Raw genomic sequence first — 21,684 nt, forward strand, 5'->3', positions numbered from 1 at the left:
ATGGTGTCATGTACGATATGTAAGTATGTCCCTAAGTTTTGATAAACTTTAACTTTTTTTTTTAGTGATCTCTACACCCAATGTGGGACTCAAACTCACAACCCTGAGATCAAGAATCGCACAGTCTTTCAACTGAGCTAGCCAGGCACCCCTCTTATTTTATGGCTTTTTAAATATTATTTTAAAGGAGTATTTTAACATTTTTGATTGTTGCTAAAAAATATAGAAATGCAATTGATTTTGTAGGTTGACCTTGCATCCTGTGATCTTGCTAAACTAACGTTAGTTCTAGCAATTTTTCCTACTTAGTAGTGCTATTTTCTGTATATTCTATAGGATTTTCTGCATAGGTAATTGCCCATGGATGAGCTCACATTTACTTCTGCTTTTCTAATTTGTATGTCTTAAATTTCTTTTGTTTGCCAAATCACAATGATCAGAACCTCCAATACAATTTTGAAAAGAAACATCCGTATTTTGTTTCCAACTTTAAGGAGAAAGTGTTTAGTCTTCTACCATTAGATGTGATTTTGGCTGTACATTTTTCATAAATGTCTTTTATCAGGCTGAGGAAGTTCCCTTCTACTTTTTATTTGCTGAGAATTTGATTATGATGTGCTTTGGTGTGACTTTGTATCTGTCCTGCTCTGGGCTCATTGTTTCTTGGATCTACGGGTTTATAGTTTTCATTACAGCACAAGGAAGTGAGTGGTAAGCAAGGAAGGGTGACAGATATAGTGGACTGATGTGAAATGCAGTGTGCCTAGCAGTCAATTCTCTAAGCACTTCTTTCCAGTTCTGTACGGTTTGGGTGATGATCCTATACCACCATACCCCAAGACTGAGTCCATGATTCAAGCTGAGTTAATCAGAACCCTTCTTAGGACTTCTCTTGTTGACTACACCTTTGGGTTAGAGTGAACAGATAAAGTAACGTGACACTACCTTGACATTGCATTCTCTCAGGAGGTATGGAGCAAACTGTCTGCAGACACAGAGAATAAACATGAAAAGAAGAGCCAAAATGACCTAAGAAAGCCCTGAAGATATCCAGCTCTGGGACTAGCCATGTGGAAGTAGCTCCATATTAGACTTCTTAGTTTTGAAGGCTAATGATAAATTCTTTTGCTTAAACTAACTTAGTCTTAAATTTTTATTTTTGTCAACTGCAATAAAGTCCTAATGCCAACCAGGAATTTGGAATTTCTATTGAGGGAAAAGGTGGGGGTGTAATATATTTAGGTGTACATTTTAAAAAGACCACTTTGATCTTAGTGTGGAAAAGGAACAAAGAAAGGGTCAAATGAGAGGCAGGAAGACCACTATGACATTACTGCAGGCATCTAAGTGAAGTAATCTCATTAAACTCTAAAAACCCAAAATAGTAAGATAATTGAACAGATAATGGTGGATATTAAGAAAACAGTCTTGCTTAGAAATTGGTGACTGATTGTATTTGGAAAGAGAGGGAAGAATTTAAAAATACCTGTATTTTGGAGTTGAGATTTCATTTTTTTTTTTTTTAACAAATCCATTTCAAAATATGGAACGCTTCATGAAGTCAGATAATAAAGACTTAAGTAGAAAGTAGAGGAGGAGGGGGGCACCTGGCTGGTTCAGTTGGTAGAGTATGCAACTCTTGATCTCAGGGTCATGAGTTCAAGCCCCATGTTATGTGTAAAGCTTACTTAAAAAAAAAAAAGAAGGAAAGAAAAGAAAATAGAGGAGGAGGAGGAGTGGGTAGATTTCAGGGAGATAGGAATGAACGCAGATCTAGTCACATTTTGACTGAGGAGCTTTGGAGGTCATCTAAGTGAAAATGTTCATTACACAGGCAGAAACTCAGGTGTGGGCTGGAGATATAATACTCCTAACTCCTGCATGGTAAATTGATTAATCTTTTTTTTTTTGAGAGAGAGAATGAGAGAGAGAGAGAGTATGAGAGGGGGGAGGGTCAGAGGGAGAAGCAGACTCCCCGCTGAGCAGGGAGCCCAATGCGGGACTCGATCCCAGAACTCCAGGATCATGACCTGAGCCGAACGCAGTTGCCCGACCAACTGAGCCACCCAGGCACCCTAAATTGATTAATCTTAAAAAGAGTTGGTCTTCCTGACAGGAGCTTCCTAAATGCAAAAAGCATAACCGAGAGTTTTAAAACAAAATTTTAATTTAAAACGTCATGATGCAGTTTAGAAATGTTTATTTGCAATGAAAAAAAGTAAAAATAATAGTATTGTTAAATATTTGAAGTGTAGAACAAAATTGAATAAAAATAGATTATTTTAAATAATATTATTATATTATTATTATAGCAGAGAAGTGTTCTTATAAGTTTTTGGATTTAAGAGTCTTATCATTTAGGGGCACCTGAGTGGCTCAGTAAGATGAATGCCTGCTGGATCAAGTCCCGAGTTGGGCTCTCTGCTCAGTGAGGAGTCTGCTTCTTCCTCTGACCCTCCCCCCTCTCGTGCCCTCTCTCAAATAAATAAAATCTTTAAAAGAAAAAGTCTTATCATTTAGCTTTAGTCTTCTTATGAGGAAATTTTTCTTTTTTAAAGATTTTATTTATTTGACAGAGAGAAAGCCAGAGAGGGAACACAAGCAGGGGGAGTGGGAGAGGGAGAAGCAGACTCCCTGAGCAGGGAGCCTGATGCGGGGCTCGATCCCAGGACCTTGGGACCACGACCTGAGCCGAAGGCGGATGCTTAATGACTGAGCCACCCAGGCGCCCCAAGAAATTTTTTTTTTAAGATTTTATTTATTTATTTATTTGAGAGAGAGTGAGAGAACACAAGTAGGGGGAGTGGCAGAGGGAGAGGGAGAAGCAGGCTCCTCGCTGAGCAAGGAGCCCGATGAGGGGCTCAATCCCAGGACTCTGGGATCATGACCTGAGCCGAAGGCAGATGCTTCATTGACTGAGCCACCTAGGTGTCCTAAGAAATTTGTTTCTTAGGAAAATGAAAGTTTGAAGAGTTTAAATGATTTACTAGAAGACTAAAAAATATTCTGGAAAAAAAAGCTTTATTAAGAGAATTTAAATGAAGAAACTGATAGAAAATGAAAGAAAATTATGTGCCCTTTCAAGACCTTTACATTCAATATTCCAGTTCTTCATTTTCTTGATACAACTGTATCACTATCATAATTTTTCCTCTCATGAGTAAGAGGAAAAAAGAGGTGGGAAGTATCCTGAGGAAGAGAATGAGCAATCTGTGAATCCTGAGATTGAAATTAACTATGTAACATAAACGTGGAGGAAATGCAAGTGATTAGCAGAGAAGTGTTCAATGAAAAAGTCACTAGTAAGTCACATATGTTATAACTAAAGAAATGTTGAACATACATCACATGCATTTCAGGGTCAATATCCCATACCTTGCACAGTTACTCAAAATAGATTTTTCTCTTCTTTCCTGACCATTTTGCCAAATGAAAATGACCTACCTAAAAAAATTTGTCACAATCAAGATCTTCAGTGACTCGTCATTGCCTACAATGAATGCACTGTTTCATAAATAATGTTCAACTTATTATTCGTTGCCTGTATGTTTAATAGTCACTATAAAGAAATAACGTGTTGAATAAACAAGTACGAGATATATTAATACAGTGGATAAATGTGCTAGAACAATGCTACTCCAAGCTTGATCCACTGACCACCAGTATCAGCATCACATTAGAGGTGGAACATCTGTTTTAGCAGGTTATCCAGGTGATTCTTACGAATTACAAGTTTTAGAAACACTGTTCTAGAGAGCTAAAAAGGAGGGGACCTAAGTTCTCTTAGGGATCTCACCCTCCCAAGGGTATGGAAAACATCTGCTATGCAGCTGGAACTGTTAAACCCTCTCAAAAGTGCTCTGTGATAAAAGGAACAGGGTTCAGATGTCTGACTCCTAAGGACCATTTAGCCATGCTAGCTTACAGTCCTTTTAAAAGATGTAGCTTCAATATCGTGAGTTGAGTATATTTAACATATTAACATATATATTAATATGCTTGTGTGTAAATGGACTTAAAAATACATATATTTATAGCAGAATTGGAGTCACAGCTAAATAACATTTAAGCAAGACTTTCATTTTAAGAAGACGTAACAGAATTTTAAGTTTACAGAATTAACAATGTATAACTTACATTCATTTTACATATTCAAAAAAACTGAACTTAAGGAACTGAAAGCTGAAAAATATGAGAGGTAGTGGTACCTAATGAGTGACATTTTGACAGTCGATTAAATATTATGTATTAGATTACAGGAAAAAGGGAGCTAAATTCTAAGAGAATAAATACAAAAAAGGTCAACCTATGATCTTGGGGAAAAAAGAAGGGAAGGAAAATTATTTTCAAAATGTACTATAAAAATTGTTAGACCTGCTTTAATGACAATAAGCAGAAGGTAATTACTCTTGATGGCATAACAGGTGAGAGGAAAGAAGTCCATGTCCTTGCTTTTTTGTTAGTCCTGGTCATTCCCACTCTATTCTCCTTCCTTGTTGTTGCCATGACTTGGTTTCGTTATTCCAATTTGTTGAAGACTAAAAACTACATTACTAACAATTTTACTTTATATATTGTGTCTTGGGTAAAACTCATTTGTTGTGGTTCCTGATTGGGAGGAAAAAGAATCAAACAGGGAGCAAATTCCCAGATGAGGCTTCTATGCGGGTTTGGTGCACACACTTTGAGAACCACTGCTTTAATGCAGTCGGTAATCAGTCACAAGGACTGGTAGGTAGACACTAAATGGAAAACAGTTATCTCCTTGTGTAGGTTTTTAGGACATAGAATATTAGTTACACGTTTGCCACCTGCTCAAAAAACAGCCAAGAATATCTTCAAGAATTACAATTGACAAAATTACTAGGTAGAAGAAATTTCTTTCCAAAGATGAACCCAAACCTAAATGATTTTTTAAGAGACAGTGTTTATTTGCCTATATTAGGATTACTGTAGAATCCAGTGTTATGGGACTTGCTCAGCTAGCCTATTTAAGTTTTGATATCAATATCCTTGGACTAACTTGAAAATGAATAGTATAAATTCAAAATTTCTGCCTTCATTAAATTAAAAATAAGAATTTCTAAATGTTTTTATCTTTGTGTTAAGATGATAAGTAATGTTATTTCACTTGTTTTTTAAACCTGATTATTAAAAAACAAAATAGTAATAAAAAATAATTCATCTGGCAAATGTACTGTTTGTAGATATTAGCCACTTGTTAAAAACACATTTCTATTAAAATTGTTCTTAAATTCTTAGATTTAAAGCACCTGATATCTGGACCCAACTGAGCTTTTATTTTACAGATTAAAATGCACGGACGACAATACATTACAATAATTAATGAAGCCGTTCTAGTTTAGCCTGGAGAGATTTAAAATTTCCCGTGATGGCTTGTACTGCCACTGAAGAGCTCATAGACTGAAGCTCAACCAGATAACCACAAATGGCATCCAGGCACAGATTCGTAAATCTTCTCCTGTAAAGGAAAAGATACCTGATCAACTATTGATACATTTAGAAACATTTCCTCCTGTAAGACTTCTCTCCAACTTCTGCTAAACTTCTATAGTCCCAGAAAGAGCAAGGAGCATATGATTAAGTAAATGGTAAATAAATGAAAACAGACAAGAAATGCAGGGGGTAGGTGAATTACCACATGACCACCATATGCCTTTGGAAGATTATAATGGGAAGGAGGCAATAAGGATGATTCCTTAAATTAATATTAAATTATTTACATTCTTTTGGTCTTTTCAAACAAATATACCTTCTAATGGCCAATAATCTCACAAAGACATAACTGAATTGCCCTAGATCACTAATTCAATGCAGAAAGAGTTTAGAAGTAATTCAAAAATTACATCATTTACCTATAGAAAGGATTCAGGATGGGGGGTGAAAAATGGAAAGAACGTTAACCTTTCATACATGCTGATATCATTCAAATAGTTAATCTCCATATCTTCCCCCATTCTAACTTTATTGCTCAGATACTTATTAGAAAACATTTAAGCTTTTGCCATAACACAATACCTAATTCATAGTTACCTCTCACAATTTAAAACCTGGCTAGGATTCTCAACATATCTTGCCAACAGTACATGTATACAATCCAAAAGGTGCAGTGGCTTCTTCATTCTGTTCCAGAATGGATCCTATAAAGAAAATATAAGTCACGAGTTGTAAAGCAAACTGTGTCAACTGATTTTTCAACCATTTATATTATTAGTTAAACCAGTTATCAGAGTCCCAGGCAAAATTTCCCAATATTAAAATAAGCATTTAACGCAGGAGCACTGCGACACTGGGTGTGCTGATGGTTCTCACTATTCTGTGAGGACACCTGCAGATTGAAAGTGAGGGGACAGAGAACCATAATCATGCAAATGGACATCAAAAAAAAAAAAAAAAAAAAAAGAAAGAGAGAGAGAGAGAGAAAAAAAAGAAAGAAAGAAAGAAAGACGGAAAGAAACGAAAGCTGGAGTAGCCATACTTACATCAGACAAACTAGATTTTATTTATAAGATTTTTGTTACTATGTATTTATTTGTCAGAGCACAAGCAGGAAGAGCTGCAGACAGAGGGAGAAGCAGGTAGGGAGCCCGACGGGGGATTCAATCCTAGAACCCTGGGATCATGACCTGAGCCAAAGGCGGGTGCTTCATTGACTGAACCACCCAGGCGCCCCCAGACAAAGATTTTAAACCAAAGACTGTAATAAGACATGATGAAGGGCATTTTACCATAATAAAGGGGTCTATCCAACAAGATCTAACAATTGTACATATTTATGTCCCTAACTTGGGAACAGCCAAATATATAAACCAATTAATAACAAACTTAAAGAAACTCATTGATAATAATACAGTAATAGTAGGGGACTGTAACACCCCACTCACAGCAATGGATAGATCATCTACAGAAAATCAACAAGGAAAAAAGGCTTTGAATGACACCCTGGACCAAATGGACTTCACAGATATATTCAGAGCATTTTAACCTAAAACAGCAGAATACAGATTCTTTTCAAGTGCACATGGAAGATTCTCCAGAATAGATCACATACTGGGTCACAAATCAGGTCTCAAAAAGTACAAAAAGACTGGGATCATACCATGCATTATTTTCAGATCACAATGTTATGTAACTTGAATTTGGAAAGACCACAAATACATGGAGGTTAAAGAACATCCTACTAGGGGCGCCTGGGTGCTCATTCAGTTAAGTGTTTGCCTTTGGCTTAGGTCATGATCCTGGAGTCCTGGGATAGAGCCCTGCATCAGGGAGGCTCCCTGCTATGGGGAGCCTGCTTCTCCATCTCCCTCTGCCCCTCTCCCCACCTTGCGTGCACGCTCTCTCTCCTCTCTCTCAAATAAAGAAATAAAATCTTAAAAAAAAAAAAAAAGAATATCCTACTAAAGAATGAACCGATAAACCAGGAAATTGAAGAAATAAAAAAATACATGAAGGCAATTGAAAATGAAAACACGATGGTCCAAAACCTTTGGGATGCAGCAAAAGCAGTCATAAGAGGGAAATACATAGCAGTACAGGCCTACCTCAAGAAGCAAGAAAAGTCTCAAATACATAACCTAACCTTACACCTAAAGGAGCTAGAAAAGGAACAGCAAATGAAGCCTAAGCCAGCAGAAGAAGGGTAATAATAAAGCTAGGAGCAGAAATAAATGATATAGAAAACAAAACAACTAGACCAGATCAATGAAACTAGGAGCTAGTTCTTTGAAAGAATTAAGAAAATTGATAAACCCCTAGCGAGACTTACCAAAAAGAAAACAGAAAGGACCCAAATAAATAAAATTACGAATGAAAGAGATCACAACCAACACTGCAGAAATACAATTATAAGAGAATATTAGGAGCAATTATATGCCAATAAATTAGGCAATCTGGAAGAAATGGATGCATTCCTAGAAACATATAAACTACCAAAACTGAAACAGGAAGAAATAGAAAATCTGAATAGACCCATAATCAGTAAAGAAATTGAATCAGTAATCAAAAATCTCTCAACAAACAAGAGTCCAGGGATGGATGGCTTCCCAGGGGAATTCTACCAAACATTTAAAAAAGAATACCTATTCCACTGAAACTGTTCCAAAAAATAGAAATGAAAGGAAAACTTCCAAACTCATTCTATGAGGCCAGCATTACCTTGATTCCAAAATCAGACAAAGACCCCACTAAAAAGGAGAATTACAGGGGGCTCTTGGATGGCTCAGTCAGTGGAGCATTGGACTCTTGATTTCTGCTCAGGTCATGATCTCAGGGTCGTGAGACTGAGCCCCGCAGTGGGCTCCATGCTCAGTGCAGAGTCTGCTTGTCCCTCTCCCTCCCCCTCTGCCCCTCACCCTGCTCGCGCACTCTCTCTAAAATAATAAATAAAATTTTTAAAAAGGGAGAATTATAGACCAATATCCCTGATAAACATGGATGCAAAAATTCTCAACAAGGGGCTCCTGGGTGGCTCAATTAAGCAGCCAACTCTTGATTTTGATTCAGGTCATGATCTTACGGTCCTGGGATCAAGCCCTGCACTGGGCTCAGTGCTCAGCAGGGAGTCAGATTGAGGATTCTCTCTCTCCCTTAGCCCCTTCCCCTGTGCATGCTCTCCTTCTCTCAAATAAATAAATAAATAAATCTTAAAAAAAACAATTCTCAGCAAGATACTAGCTAATCGGATCCAACATTACATTAAAAGGATTATTCACCACAACCAAGTGGGATTTATTCCTGGGCTGCAGGGGTGGTTCAATACCCACATATCAAGCAATGTGATAGACCACATTAGTAAAAGAAAGGATAAGAACCATATGATGCTCTCAATATGCGCAGAAATAGCATCTGACAAAATACAGCATCCTTTCTTGATAAAAACCTTCAAGAAAGTAGGGATAGAAGGAACATACCTCAACATCATAAAGACCATATACAAAAGACCGACAGGTAATATCATCCTTAATGGGGAAAAAAACAGCTTTTCCGCTATGGTCAGGAACAAGACAGGGATGTCCACTCTCACCAATGTTGTTCAACATAGAACTGGAAGTCCTAGCCTCAGTAATCAGACAACAAAAATAAATAAAAGGCATCCAAATTGGCAAGAAGTCAAACTTTCACTATTCACAGACGACATGATACTCTATGTAGAAAACCCAAAAGACTCCCCCCAAAAATTGCTAGAACTGATACAGGAATTCAGCAAAATTGCAGGATATAAAATCAATGCACAGAAGTCTGTTGCATTTCTATACAGCAATAATGAAACAGCGGAAAGAGAAATCAAGGAATCGATCCCATTTACAACTGCACCAAAAACCATAAGCTATCTAGGAACAAACCTAACCAAAGAGGTAAAAGATCTGTACTAAGACTATAGAACACTTATGAAAGAAATTGAAGATGAAACAAAGAAATGGAAAAACGTTCCATGCTCACGGAATGGAAGAACAAATATTGTTAAAATGTCTGTATTACCCAAGCGATCTACATATTTATGCAATCCCTATCAAAATAACACCAGCAATTTTCACAGAGCTAGAACAAACAATCCTAAAATTTGTATGGAACTAGAAAAGACCCCAGATAGCCAAAGTAATGTTGAAAAAAAGAAAACCAAAGCTGGAGGCATCACAATTCTGAACTTCAAGCTGTATTACAAAGCTGTAATCAAGACAATATGGTACTGGGGCGCCTGGGTGACTCAGATGGTTAAGCGTCTGCCTTCGGCTCAGGTCATGATCTCAGGGTCCTGGGATCGAGCCCCACATTGGGCTCCCTGCTTGGCGGGGAGCCTGCTTCTCCCTCTCCCTCTACTGTTCTCCCTGCTTGTGCTCTCTCGCTCTGTCAAATAAATAAATAAAATCTTTAAAAAAAAAATTAAAAAATAAATAAATAAATAAATAAATAAATAAATAAAAACCCTATTCATTAAAAAAAAAGACAATATGGTACTGGCACAAAAACAGACACACAGATCAATGGAACAGAACAGAATGCTCAGAAATGGACCCACAACTATATGGTCAACTAATCTTCAACAAAACAGGAAAAAATATCCAATGGAAAAAAAGTCTCTTCAACAAATAGTGTTGGGAAAATTGGACAGCTACATGCAGAAGAATGAAACTGGACCACTTTTTTACACCATACAAAAAAATAAATTCAAGGAACTTCCTGAAGATCTTCTGCGTGCAGATGGTGTCACCCGGAGCATGAGCTGCTTCACGAGGGTACTGAAGACAATGGCCAAGAACAAACTAAGAGGGCAGAAATCCAGGAATGTATTTCGTACAGCCAGCCAAAAAAACTTTAAGTCTAAAAACAAAGCAAAACCAGTTACCACTAATCTTTTCTTTAAAAGATTTTATTTATTTATTTGAGAGAGTGAGAATGAGAGAGAGAGAGAGCGCACATGAGAGGGGGGAGGGTCAGAGGGAGAAGCAGACTCCCCGCTGAGCAGGGAGCCCGATGCGGGACTCAATCCCGGGACTCCAGGATCATGACCTGAGCTGAAGGCAGTCGCCTAACCAACTGAGCCACCCAGGCGCCCTACCACTAATTTTAAGAAGATAAACATTGTATATGTGCTGCCGAAGCAAGCACTGAAGATAAACATTGTGAATGATGAAAAAATTAAGAGTGAATAAAGCTTTTGTAGATATACAAAAGGAACTTGCCCATTTCTCAAAAGGCCTTTCCTTCGAACCCTTGCAGAAACAGCTGATTCCTCAGCAGTGTCATGAAAATGAACCAATTAATGTTGATGAAGCGACAAGATTAATGGCTCAGTTGTAATACACTGGAGATACATCAAATACCCCCAAAAGACCAATAAATTAAATGTTTTATACAGTTAAATAAATAAATAATTTAAAAAAAAATCAAAATGGACGAAAGACCGAAATGTGAGAGAGGAATCCATCAAAATCCCAGAGGAGAACACAGGCAGTAATCTCTTTGACCTTGGCCACAGCAACTTCTTACTAGACATGTCTCCAGAAGCAAGGGAAAGAAAAGCAAAAATGAACTATAGGGATTTCATTAAGATAAAAAGTTTCTGCACAGCAAAGGAAACAGTCAACAAAACTAAAAGGCAACCAATGGAGTGGGAGAAGATATTTGCAAAGGACATATCTGATATAGAGTTAGTATCCAAAATGTATAAAGAACTTATCAAAGTCAACACCCCAAAACAAATAATCCAGTTAAGAAATGGGCAGAAGACATACAAATGGCTAACAGACACATGAAAAAAGCTCAACATCACTCATCATCAGGGAAATACAAATCAAAACCACAATGAGGTACCTCCTCACACCTGTCAAGAGGAAACACAGGTTCCTAAACAGGAAATTTGCAAGCTCTACAAAGTGGGTTATTTTTCCTAAATAACATCACAATGCAGTTTTTAATGATTTTCAAATATTAACCATGACCAGATAGTTTAGTAACCACATAATATTAAATGCTTATTTTACTTCACTTATTTTTTTTATTTTCTTCTTGTCAGCTGTGATACCCCTTTTACTTTAAACCTATATAGACTTAGTCTGACTAAACCAGCAAAGAATCTTAATTCTCATTCTGGCTATACCAATAACTAGCCATGTGACTTGAGTAGGTTATTCATTTAAAATCTCTGCCCTTGTCAGATGCTCATTTCCTATCACAGGTTCATTTTGAGGCTTAAATGAGATATACAAGTGCCTTGTAAAGCACTGCATAAATGTTTTGATGGTGTTACCATAAAAGACATGATATAGGTCAACAAGGTTTTATTTGGATCTTTTATCTCAGAATAAAAATTATAAAACATATAGTCTGATAAGGTTCAATAAGATGAGAAAGATTTTTTTTTAACTGAGGTATAACTGAGACATAACATCATATCATTTTCAGGTATACAACATATGATTTGTTATTTGTAAATATACAATAACAAATCAGTATGGGACATGATCACCATAGTAAGTCTAGTTACCACGCATCACCATCACAATTGCAAAGTTTTTTTTCTTGTAGTGAGGAAGATCTTTGAGCACTGATATTTCAGATGAAGTTATAGGGAATAAATACACTATTATTTTGTTCTTGTAAAGCAAATGGTGATTCTTAATGTAACGGGCTTAGCCTATTACACAAAGAGTAAAGCAAATATGTTTACTAAGAAATACTTGATTTTTATCATGATATACAGCAAAGCAACTCATTATCAATTTTAAAAATCTAAAGTATGATAATTTCTTATATTCAAACAATGAAGCATATTCCTGATGTAATTTTATCAGATGACGAGACACTTATAAACATACAATCAAAATATTCTTTTATCTAAAAAAGGTTTGTTAACTTTAACTAAATTATTTCATTCTATTTAATATTTTCCTTACCCGTGATTTGAACAAGTGATCATATACTTCCAGTAGTCTAGGTAATGGCACTCCAATCTCATTCATTGTCTGTATTACAAAACCTACATCCCAGTTCAAAGTACAAACTTGCTGCTCTAAAAACTGCACAATAAAATCTGGAGAGGGAAAAAGATCAGAAATTAGAATTGTTAACTCTTCCCGCCCCCCTCCCCCCCAACTTACTGAGATAAAATAGCCATACATTGTGTAACTTTAAGATATAGAACATGATGATGTGATACATATATACATTGTGAAATGTTTACTCCGGTAAGGTTAGTTAACAGGTCCTTCACCTCACTTCATTACTCTATTGTTGGTACAGAATTGTTAAGTCCCGGGGAGCCTGGGTGGCTCAGCTGGTTAAGCCACTACCTTCAGTTCAGGTCATGATCTCAGGGTCCTGGAATTAAGTCCTGCATGGGGCTCCCCACTCAGAGGGGAGTCTGCTTCTCCCTCTGCCCCTCCTGCCCCGCTTATGCACTCTCTCTCTCAAATAAATAAAATCTTTAAAAAAAGAAAACCAATTTTCAAAAAAAAAATTTCTATAAAAATAAGTGATATATCAGAATAGGCAAATATATAGAGATATAAAGTAGATTAGTGCTGGAAAGTGGGAAGGAATAGGGAATGATTGCTAATAGGTACATGGTTTCTTTCTGTGGTGATGAAAATGGTCTAAATTTAATTGTGGTGACTGTTGCACAACTGTGAATGTGCTATATAATTTAAAGCTATTAGGAAAAAAACTACATTTTGGTGAGTTTGGAAAATACAGAAAGGTACATGAAATAGAGACCATGCATAATCCCACTATTGGAGAGGACCCACTGAATCCTCAATTTAACAGCTTTTCAGAAAAGAAGGGTTACTGCATCCTGATTTTAGAAATATTAAATGTGTAGTTTTTTTTTTTAAGATTTTATTTATTTATTTGACAGAGAGAGAGATAGTGAGAGCAGGAACACAAGCAGGGGGAGAGGGGGAAGCAGGCCACCTGCCAAGCAGGGAGCCCTATGCGGGGCTCGATCCCAGGACTCTGGGATCATGACCTGAGCCAAAGGCAGACACTTAACAACTGAGCCACCCAGGAGCCCCAATATTAAATGTGTTTTTAAGTGCCTCACCCCCTCAGATGTGTTATTTATTTTGATGGTTCTAATTTTAGCCCCATTCTCACTTTTTACTACCTGTCATATCGTAAGTAAGATCGTAATAGTAACGATCACATTCATATTTATGATCCTTGAAATCTGCGACTGACCAATGTGCATATCCACAGGCAAGAAGAATCACTGAAAAGACTGCCAATGACTGAACCTGCAACTATCCCAGAATCTACCATACAAAACTTTTGCGCAGGTGATCAAATTTCTAAAAACTCTAAATTTGTTCTGGTTTGAAGCCCCCTGGGGCTTGTTTGCCATTGAAAGATGGACCAAAGAAGAAGAAGAAAGGCCTCTTCTACCCTAAACTTTACTAGGCTCAAAAATTAAAAATCTAAGTCGAAGCAGAAATACCCTAAAAAAAAATTATGTATAATGTGGCCTTTTTATTATTAAAACTATTAAGCTTTAATTTTTTCTTTTTCTCATTAATGAAATAGCATGGCAGTTTTTTTTTTTAAAGATTTATTTACTTGAGAGAGAGAATGAGAGAGAGAGAGAATGTGAGGGGGGGAGGGTCAGAGGGAGAAGCAGACTCCCCTACGAGCAGGGAGCCCCGATGTGGAACTTGATCCCGGGACTCCAGGATCATGACCTGAGCGGAAGGCAGACGCTTAACCAACTGATCCACCCAGGCGCCCCAGAGTGGCAGTTTTAAATACTACACTTACAAGATTATAATGACTTTATTTCTTGCCATTTCTAGAAAATAAGTCATAAATCAGAGATGGTCTATAAAAAAGTCTCTATCCTCATTAAATAAACAATTTAATGTTATGTTGTGAGCATTTTCCTGGTTCTCAACATTTTTCAAAGACCCCGGGTGCTTAACATCCAATTTACGGATATATTTATGTTGATTCTATTCTTTTATTTTTTATTTTTTTAAGTAGGCTATAAGCCCAGCATGGAGCCCAATGTGGGACTTAAACTCATGACCCTGAGATCAAGGCCTGAGCTGAGATCAAGAGTTGGATGCTTAACCAACTGAGCCACTCAGGCACCCTGATTCTATCGTTTTACAACTGAAAAAAACATTATACATCGGCAAATCTCTAATAATTAGAGTCATATACATAACAATTATAGTAATATAGCTGATTAAAGGGTTCAAAAAATTGCATTTTTAACACAATTATTTGCTATTTTTTTTTAAAGATTTGAGAGAGAGAGAGAGAGTGTGAGCAGGGGGAGGGTCATCACAGGGAGAGGGAGAATTCTAGAGCTGAGTACTTGGTCAGCGGGTAGCCCAATGCAAATCGGGACTTGATCCCAGGACCCATAGATCATGACGCCAAAATCAAGAGTCAGCCACACAACCAACTGAGCCACCCAGGTGCCCCAACTATTTGTTATTTTAAAGAAAAATATGTCCTCAATATAATTAGAGCAGAGGGGCGCCTGGGTGGCTCAGTCGTTAAGCGTCTGCCTTTGGCTAAGGTCATGATCCTGGGGTTCCGGGACTGAGCCCCGCATCGGGCTCCCTGCTCCGCGGAAAGCCTGCTTCTCCCTCTCCCACTCCCCCTGCTTGTGTTCCCTCTCTCGCTGTGTCTCTATCAAATAAATAAACTCTTAAAAAAAGTAAAAAATGAAAAAAAAAAAATATATATATATATATATATATATAATAAGAGCAGTTGAAGCAATCACAGATTGCCCATGCAGAAAATCACTAGCCATTTTTCTTTCCTCTTTAAACTTGTAGAGGGTTACCAACAATATAATCATTACCGTCTGTTAGCACTATTCCCCAGACAGATATATAAACTTACAAGGTCAAAGAAAGTTTCATACCTAACTATTTGTCAACAAATTCTGTTATCTTTGGAGGTCTTTCTGGAGAGGTAGAATTAAACAGCTGAGCTAAACAGCAACAAAGGAACAATTCCACCCTGAAGAACATTATCTTTCCATGTCAATGAAGAAAACCATCAAAAGAAAACACAGCACAACACCCATGACAGCACTTAAGGTCACTGCTTACCTAAAGGAAAGAAGCGAGGTGTGCCAGCGTAAATTTTGCCAAGGAGCACAACCTTGAGACTGAGAGCATGCATTCTATCTGAGGAGCTCAACGCTACACTTTCATTCAGTTCTGCAAGAAAAAGACATGCCATTAGAAACCCAAACTGTTTTTAATGTGCAATTGTTTAAATTGCCTATTTTATTCTATTTCAAGGTACAAAATAGCCTACAAATGATATTCTAACATAATGAGCAGATACTGTGTTTCTGTTAGTGTCTGAAATACTTTCCTCTTACCAGACACTGGTTATGGGATTCTGAGGAAAGTGTCTCAGAATCCCTTATTAAGAAGTACAACCAAAAATGACACATCCTTTTCTCAGTCCTCTCCAATATAAACTGAGGACATTCTCTAGAGGACCACCCTCCACCACATCCAGGTACCCTCCACTTAGCCTCTACTTAGGTATATACAATTTTCATGAGCTCTAGATGTATGAAAGCCACTAGCAGTTTGCATTCCTCTACCAGTTTGCATTCCTCTACCAAATAACGTATGCTAACATACCTGTAAGTGAGCACTTACCTTTCTCTATGATATCTTGCCAAAGTGTCTGCACCAATATAGGGTCTGAATAACCAGCACAATGAATTATTGCAAGTTTACACTCTGCAAGTTTAAATGGGTCAGCAAATTCCCCATAAAGCTGTCGGAGAAAATGCCAACATTATACATACAACCAGAGGTCAAGAGTCAGAAATTAATAGTGATGCACTCCTTGAAAATTAAAAATGATCAAAGATTTTATCCAAAGTTCTTAAAATACGATATAAAGATGTGATGACATGCAGCTGGTCATAACTCCAGATTAAGAATGGTGAAGGCTTGGTAAATGCATTTAAAGAGATTCCAACATGTGTGCCTCCACAGCCCCCCCGCCCCTCGGCTGGCAGGGAGATACTGCAATAACATGTCTTTTATAATTAGCATTGTCTAAATCAGGGTTTAAAGAATCCTAGAAACATGGAAACACAAGTCTCGGTGCTTCATGGTACGTGGAGAAATGTCCAAGAGTTATTGAAAAAGGAACTGCTCTGAAGTACAGAGTGGGAGCGGCTTGGAGAGGTAAGCAAAGATAAGTTACTTTTCCAAGACAATAAGCAAGGCCATAAAATAGATGGCAGGAGGTTTAAGGAAGCTTGATGTGAGGCTGAGAGATTCTTGAGAGAAAACAGCCTATAAAGAGCAAGTTAGCTCTTCCTAAGAGTCAGATACCACAGCAGTGATCTGTCAGCCCAGCAACATGCTCCCCAGGACGGCTTATCTTAATTTTGTGGAGACAGATTATCTCCACATTTTTTGCATTCTACTGCAGAATGCAAAAAAAAAAAACAAAACCAAGGAATTTGTAGATATTAGGTGACTGCTACAGGAATTCACCTTGCTTTTTTATTACCTTAGTTATGTCCATTAGCTCAGAATCCAGCTGAGAAATTGCATCCTGTACAGAAGAATGATGGGAATACTGTCTTTGTAGTGTCTCTTGTATCTGAAGTTGGATCCTAGCAACCTAGTTTGGATTAAAAAAAAAAAAGCAAGTCTCAAGTTCTTGATGATAAATCAACAAGTACTTGAAGGAATGATTCCTAGTATCTGACTTCAAGTTGGTTAAAGTAAAAATAATGTATAAATAACAGCATAGTGACTAGAGTTAATAACACTGTATTGCATATTTGAAAGCTGTTGAAGAAAATAGACTGTAAAAGTTCTTATCACAAGAAAAGATTTTTGTAATTACGTATATGGTGATAAATGTTAATGAGACTTATTATGGTGATCATTTTGCAATATCTAAAAATACTGAATCATTACATTGTATACCTGAACTAATATAATGCTATGTGTCAATTATACTTCAATTAAAAAGAAATGAACGAATAAAGATTTCTATCATAACAAACTGGCAGCTCTTCATCACAACATAAAAGATCTCACAGGAAGTTTACTATGGCAGAGCGCCCTTGCTACCACACTAACACCCATCTCTCCCACTACTGCAGCCAAACAATGGCTAGACCCTATTTTCCAACCTCCTCTGTAGGGAGATAGGGCCATTAAGACTAAGTTCTCTTCAAAGGAATGTAAGTGGAAGTAAAGTATGTCACTTCAGGGCTGAAGGTCTTTAAGAGAGTGAATGTGTTTATTACATGTGATTTTTTTCTCTTACTCCCTCTGACAGAAGAAAAAGGTAAGGCCATAGGGAATGGTAGAGCCAGAAAATAGAACTTGGGTTATTAAAATCAATCAAGTGGAAGAAAGCCACTGGCTAATCAGGGACACCCACTCTGGATATTTGTGAATGAGAAATAAGCCTTTGTATTTGGACCATTATATACTTTTGGGTCTCTTAATTAGGGCAGGTTAGCCTACTCTACTTCACATATCTACTCATTAGCTTCCAGAATAAATGGTAAATGTGATATAATCTCCTTTGTGTTGGAATAGTTGGAAAAAAACTTTCGAAATGCCACAGAGAAAAAATTTAATTACAGCAATGTCCTGTGACCCAATAAAAGATTTATGTTTAAATATGAAAATAAATACATATAGGCAGAAGAGACGAGAATTACTAATACTGACTGCTACTGACTTATGACTTACTAGAGGGAAGAAGGGAAAATGGAATAAATGCAGGCAAAGTTTAAGTATCTTTAGTGCTTACTTCCATTTTTTCTTCTAATTCATGAAGGAATTCACCATCTGCAGCTATCGATGAAATGGCAGTGGAACTTTTGGCACTAAGAATGGCTCGAGCAATGTACTCTAGTCGCTGCTGAAGTGAAATTTCTGTGCTGGGGGGGGAAGAACCTTATTTTTATTTATATGAATTCTTAAGGATCCAATATACAAATATATTAATTATGATGCACTATTTTGTATATACCAAATGAACATAAAAGGCCATTAGAAACTTGAAAAAACTATTAGAGGGGGGTGCCTGGGTGGCTCAGTCGTTAAGCGTCTGCCTTCAGCTCAGGTCATGATCCCAGGTCCTGGGATCGAGTCCCGCATCGGGCTCCCTGCTCCGCGGGAAGCCTGCTTCTCCCTTTCCCACTCCCCCTGCTTGTGGCTTGTGTTCCTGCTCTTTGATTAAAAAAAAAAAGAAAAAGAAAAAACTATATTAGAGGACTTCTAATAAAAGAGATCTACAGTTTAAGGCAACAAATAAAAAAATACTTAAGTTTACATCCAAAAAAGTAACTTCCTATTTTAAAACTTTAATTCAGTGTATTAAAAACTTGGATTCTTCTAAACACTAAGGAAAATGTTTTGTTTTGTTTTTTTTTAAGATTTTATTTATTTATTTGACAGAGAAAAACACAGTGATAGAGGGAACACAGCAGGGAGAGTGGGAGAGGGAGAAGCAGGCTTCCCACGGAGCAGGGAGCCCGATGCGGGGCTCGATCTCAGAACCCTGGGATCGTGACCTGAGCCGAAGGCAGACGCTTAACAACTGACCCACCCAGGCGCTCCTCAATGCTTTCTTTAATAAGATTCTTAACAGTCTTCAACATATACACTCAAAATTTTTTTGGTAAGTTAAACCAATAATAGAGCAGAGGAAATTAGTCTAGAATTAGTAAAGCATTTAAAATTATAAAGCCTTTGAGAAGTTTTTGTCCTTTTAATTAAGAATACTAATTAACTGCTTAGTAGGAAAGACTCTAAAGACATACTTTAAAGAAGAGATTTAGAAGATAGTTTGACTAGAGAGGGTCTTGGGTATTTAGTATCTCCCATACACTATTAAAAAAAAGAAAAAAAAAACTGTAAACTTTAGGTAAATCCAAGTAAAAGCATAAAAACTCTACATACTGCAACCTGAATAAGGTTTTATTTAATTTCTGAAATCTGGATGTATCTAGTTATAGCTCAGTTATCAATCATTATTCATAGTAGTAAGGGTATTATACCATACCTATGCATGTCAGCCAATTTGGACAGGACACGAGCAGCATTACTAAAGCTTCTGTTCTTTTCATAATACCTCCAGAGTAAATCCATATAACGAACTTTGTTTTGATCAACTTTGGCCATTCGGACTAGATGTGGCTCCAGAAATGGAGAAGCAATCTGCAAATTATACAGTCACTCAGAAACATTTTCTGGACTAGGCACTTGCTCTTTATGTAGTAACTATAACATTTTTAAGTCAACTACAGGTATGTCTTACTTCATGAATACACAAGCAAAATTATAATCCAACAACAGAGGGCAATTTTTTTCATTATAAATGATTTTTACCAGAGTTAACCAAAGAGTTGCTATGAAAAGTTGAATTAGGCTGATTAAACTAATCATAATCCAGTTACAATTTTTTTTTAAATCTTTATTTTTTTGAGACAGAGTGAGCATGGGGGGCGGGGAGAGAACCCCAAGCAGGCTTCATCTCACAACCCCAGGATCATAACCTGAGACGAAATCAAGAGTTGAATGCTTAACTGACCGAGCCACCCAGGCATCCCCAATTACAAATCTTTTAATAAACTTTGAAAACACAGCTACTGATTCCTAGACTCGGAACTCAAAGACATCCTTGCCATTATCAAATGCCACACATTTATTTTACAGACTAAAGAATACTGAAACTTAGGATAGTAAAAAGACATGTATGAAGTCACATACTGAATTAATGGCAGAGGTAATGCCAAGTTTAAGACTCCTAATTCATAATCCAGTGATTTCCATCCCACAATATAAACAACCCAAATCAGCTTCAAAATAACAAGAAAATTAGAGCAATAGTTTACTTTGCCCACCAGGAAAAGATATTACATTACTTGGCTTGACGCTAACACCTAATGGTAGGTTCAGGATAAGAAAATGAATTTCCTGTATCTATGTATTTTTTATTTTTATTTATTTTTAAAGATTTTATTTATTTGACAGAGAGAGAGAGAGCAAGAGAGTGAGTGAGCACAAACAGGGGGAGTGGCAGACAAGGGAGAGGGAGAAGCAGGCTCCCCGCTGAGCAGGGAGCCCCATGCCCAGGGCTTGATCTCAGGACCCTGAGATCATGACCTGAGCCAAAAGCAGATGCTTAACCAACTGAGCCACCCAGGTGCCCCTCCTTCAACTATGTATGTGCTACTTGAAAATACAAATTAACAATACTGGAATAAAAAAACTTTTTTTTACCTGTAATAACTTATCTGCAAGATCAGCTTGTATTAGCCAATTATAAAGGGCAATACTAAAGAGCTCATCTTTGGATCGTTGAGACAGTTTAAGCATTTGTTCAAACTAAAATAAAAAAAATAATAAGAATTAGCAGTTAAAGGCCCTCTTGCTGGACATCATAATCATCAGCCTTATAAAATCCTGAAATCAAGAATCTTTAAATGTTTATTTCTAAGATCTACTACCTTTCCCAAGAGGAGCTGCTACCACTACCACACAGAACTTCTAAACAATGTATTTTCAGGATAAAAATATGCTTTGTCCCTTACATGATGTCCTGCTTCTTCATTACTCAGCATATTGGGATCAGATGACAATACTGGAGGCCCAGGTTTTTTGGGTACACTGGGAGACTGAGGAGCAGCCTTACTTTGATTTACCAATTCTTGAAGTGTATCTGTAATACACTTGTAACTGTTTAATCTGAAAAAGAATGGAAAAGAAGCAACTGCATTATTTAGACAGCAACTGACTAATTTAAATACATAGAATAATTTGAAGACTCTTTTGGGGAAGAGATATATGTACACACACACATATATTTGGTATTAAAATATAAATTGTATACTTTTTCTAGGTTTGAGAAACATGTGGTTAACCATAAAAGGGTGAAGTCATAAAAATTAACGTATTAATAAAAAACATGTTTTAGATAGGTTATATATTTCCTTTATGGACACACATTTTTTTCTTTAACAGTCACTACTAATTTGTGAACATTTAAAAATTGTAGCATAAAATAAAATAAAATCCTAATCTTCACCCAGAACTAGAAATTAGGTGGGCGGGGGGAAATGGTTCCAAATAAGTTATCTCATTTGAAATTGACATTAGTAAAGTGTCATAAAAACCACAGAGGCAAGTTCAAAAACAT

The 21,684-nt window shown here is 36.9% G+C and overlaps 1 protein-coding gene and 1 pseudogene across 2 annotated transcripts in view; one reads left to right on the forward strand and one right to left on the reverse strand.

The window, feature by feature from the left end:
* Positions 1-2,942: 2,942 nt before the first annotated feature.
* NUP155 (nucleoporin 155) overlaps positions 2,943-21,684 on the reverse strand; it is a 63,783-nt gene continuing 45,041 nt past the window's right edge. Inside the window, exons 26-35 of one of the 2 annotated variants that reach the window (XM_032415290.1) lie at positions 21,080-21,233; positions 20,769-20,873; positions 19,549-19,703; positions 18,292-18,421; positions 17,026-17,139; positions 16,155-16,275; positions 15,588-15,698; positions 12,417-12,553; positions 6,055-6,161; positions 2,943-5,482 (exon numbers count right to left, since the gene is read on the reverse strand). In XM_032415290.1, the coding sequence (XP_032271181.1) occupies positions 5,344-5,482; positions 6,055-6,161; positions 12,417-12,553; positions 15,588-15,698; positions 16,155-16,275; positions 17,026-17,139; positions 18,292-18,421; positions 19,549-19,703; positions 20,769-20,873; positions 21,080-21,233 (1,273 nt within the window). In that variant the 3' untranslated portion in view covers positions 2,943-5,343. The remainder of the gene's footprint in view (positions 5,483-6,054; positions 6,162-12,416; positions 12,554-15,587; positions 15,699-16,154; positions 16,276-17,025; positions 17,140-18,291; positions 18,422-19,548; positions 19,704-20,768; positions 20,874-21,079; positions 21,234-21,684) is intronic. The other variant, XM_032415291.1, reaches the window with a different exon arrangement.
* On the forward strand, positions 10,189-10,821 carry LOC116639144 (annotated as a pseudogene).

The sequence above is a fragment of the Phoca vitulina genome, unplaced genomic scaffold (assembly GCF_004348235.1).
Source record: "Phoca vitulina isolate PV1807 unplaced genomic scaffold, GSC_HSeal_1.0 scaffold17, whole genome shotgun sequence".
NCBI classification, from domain to species: domain Eukaryota; kingdom Metazoa; phylum Chordata; class Mammalia; order Carnivora; family Phocidae; genus Phoca; species Phoca vitulina.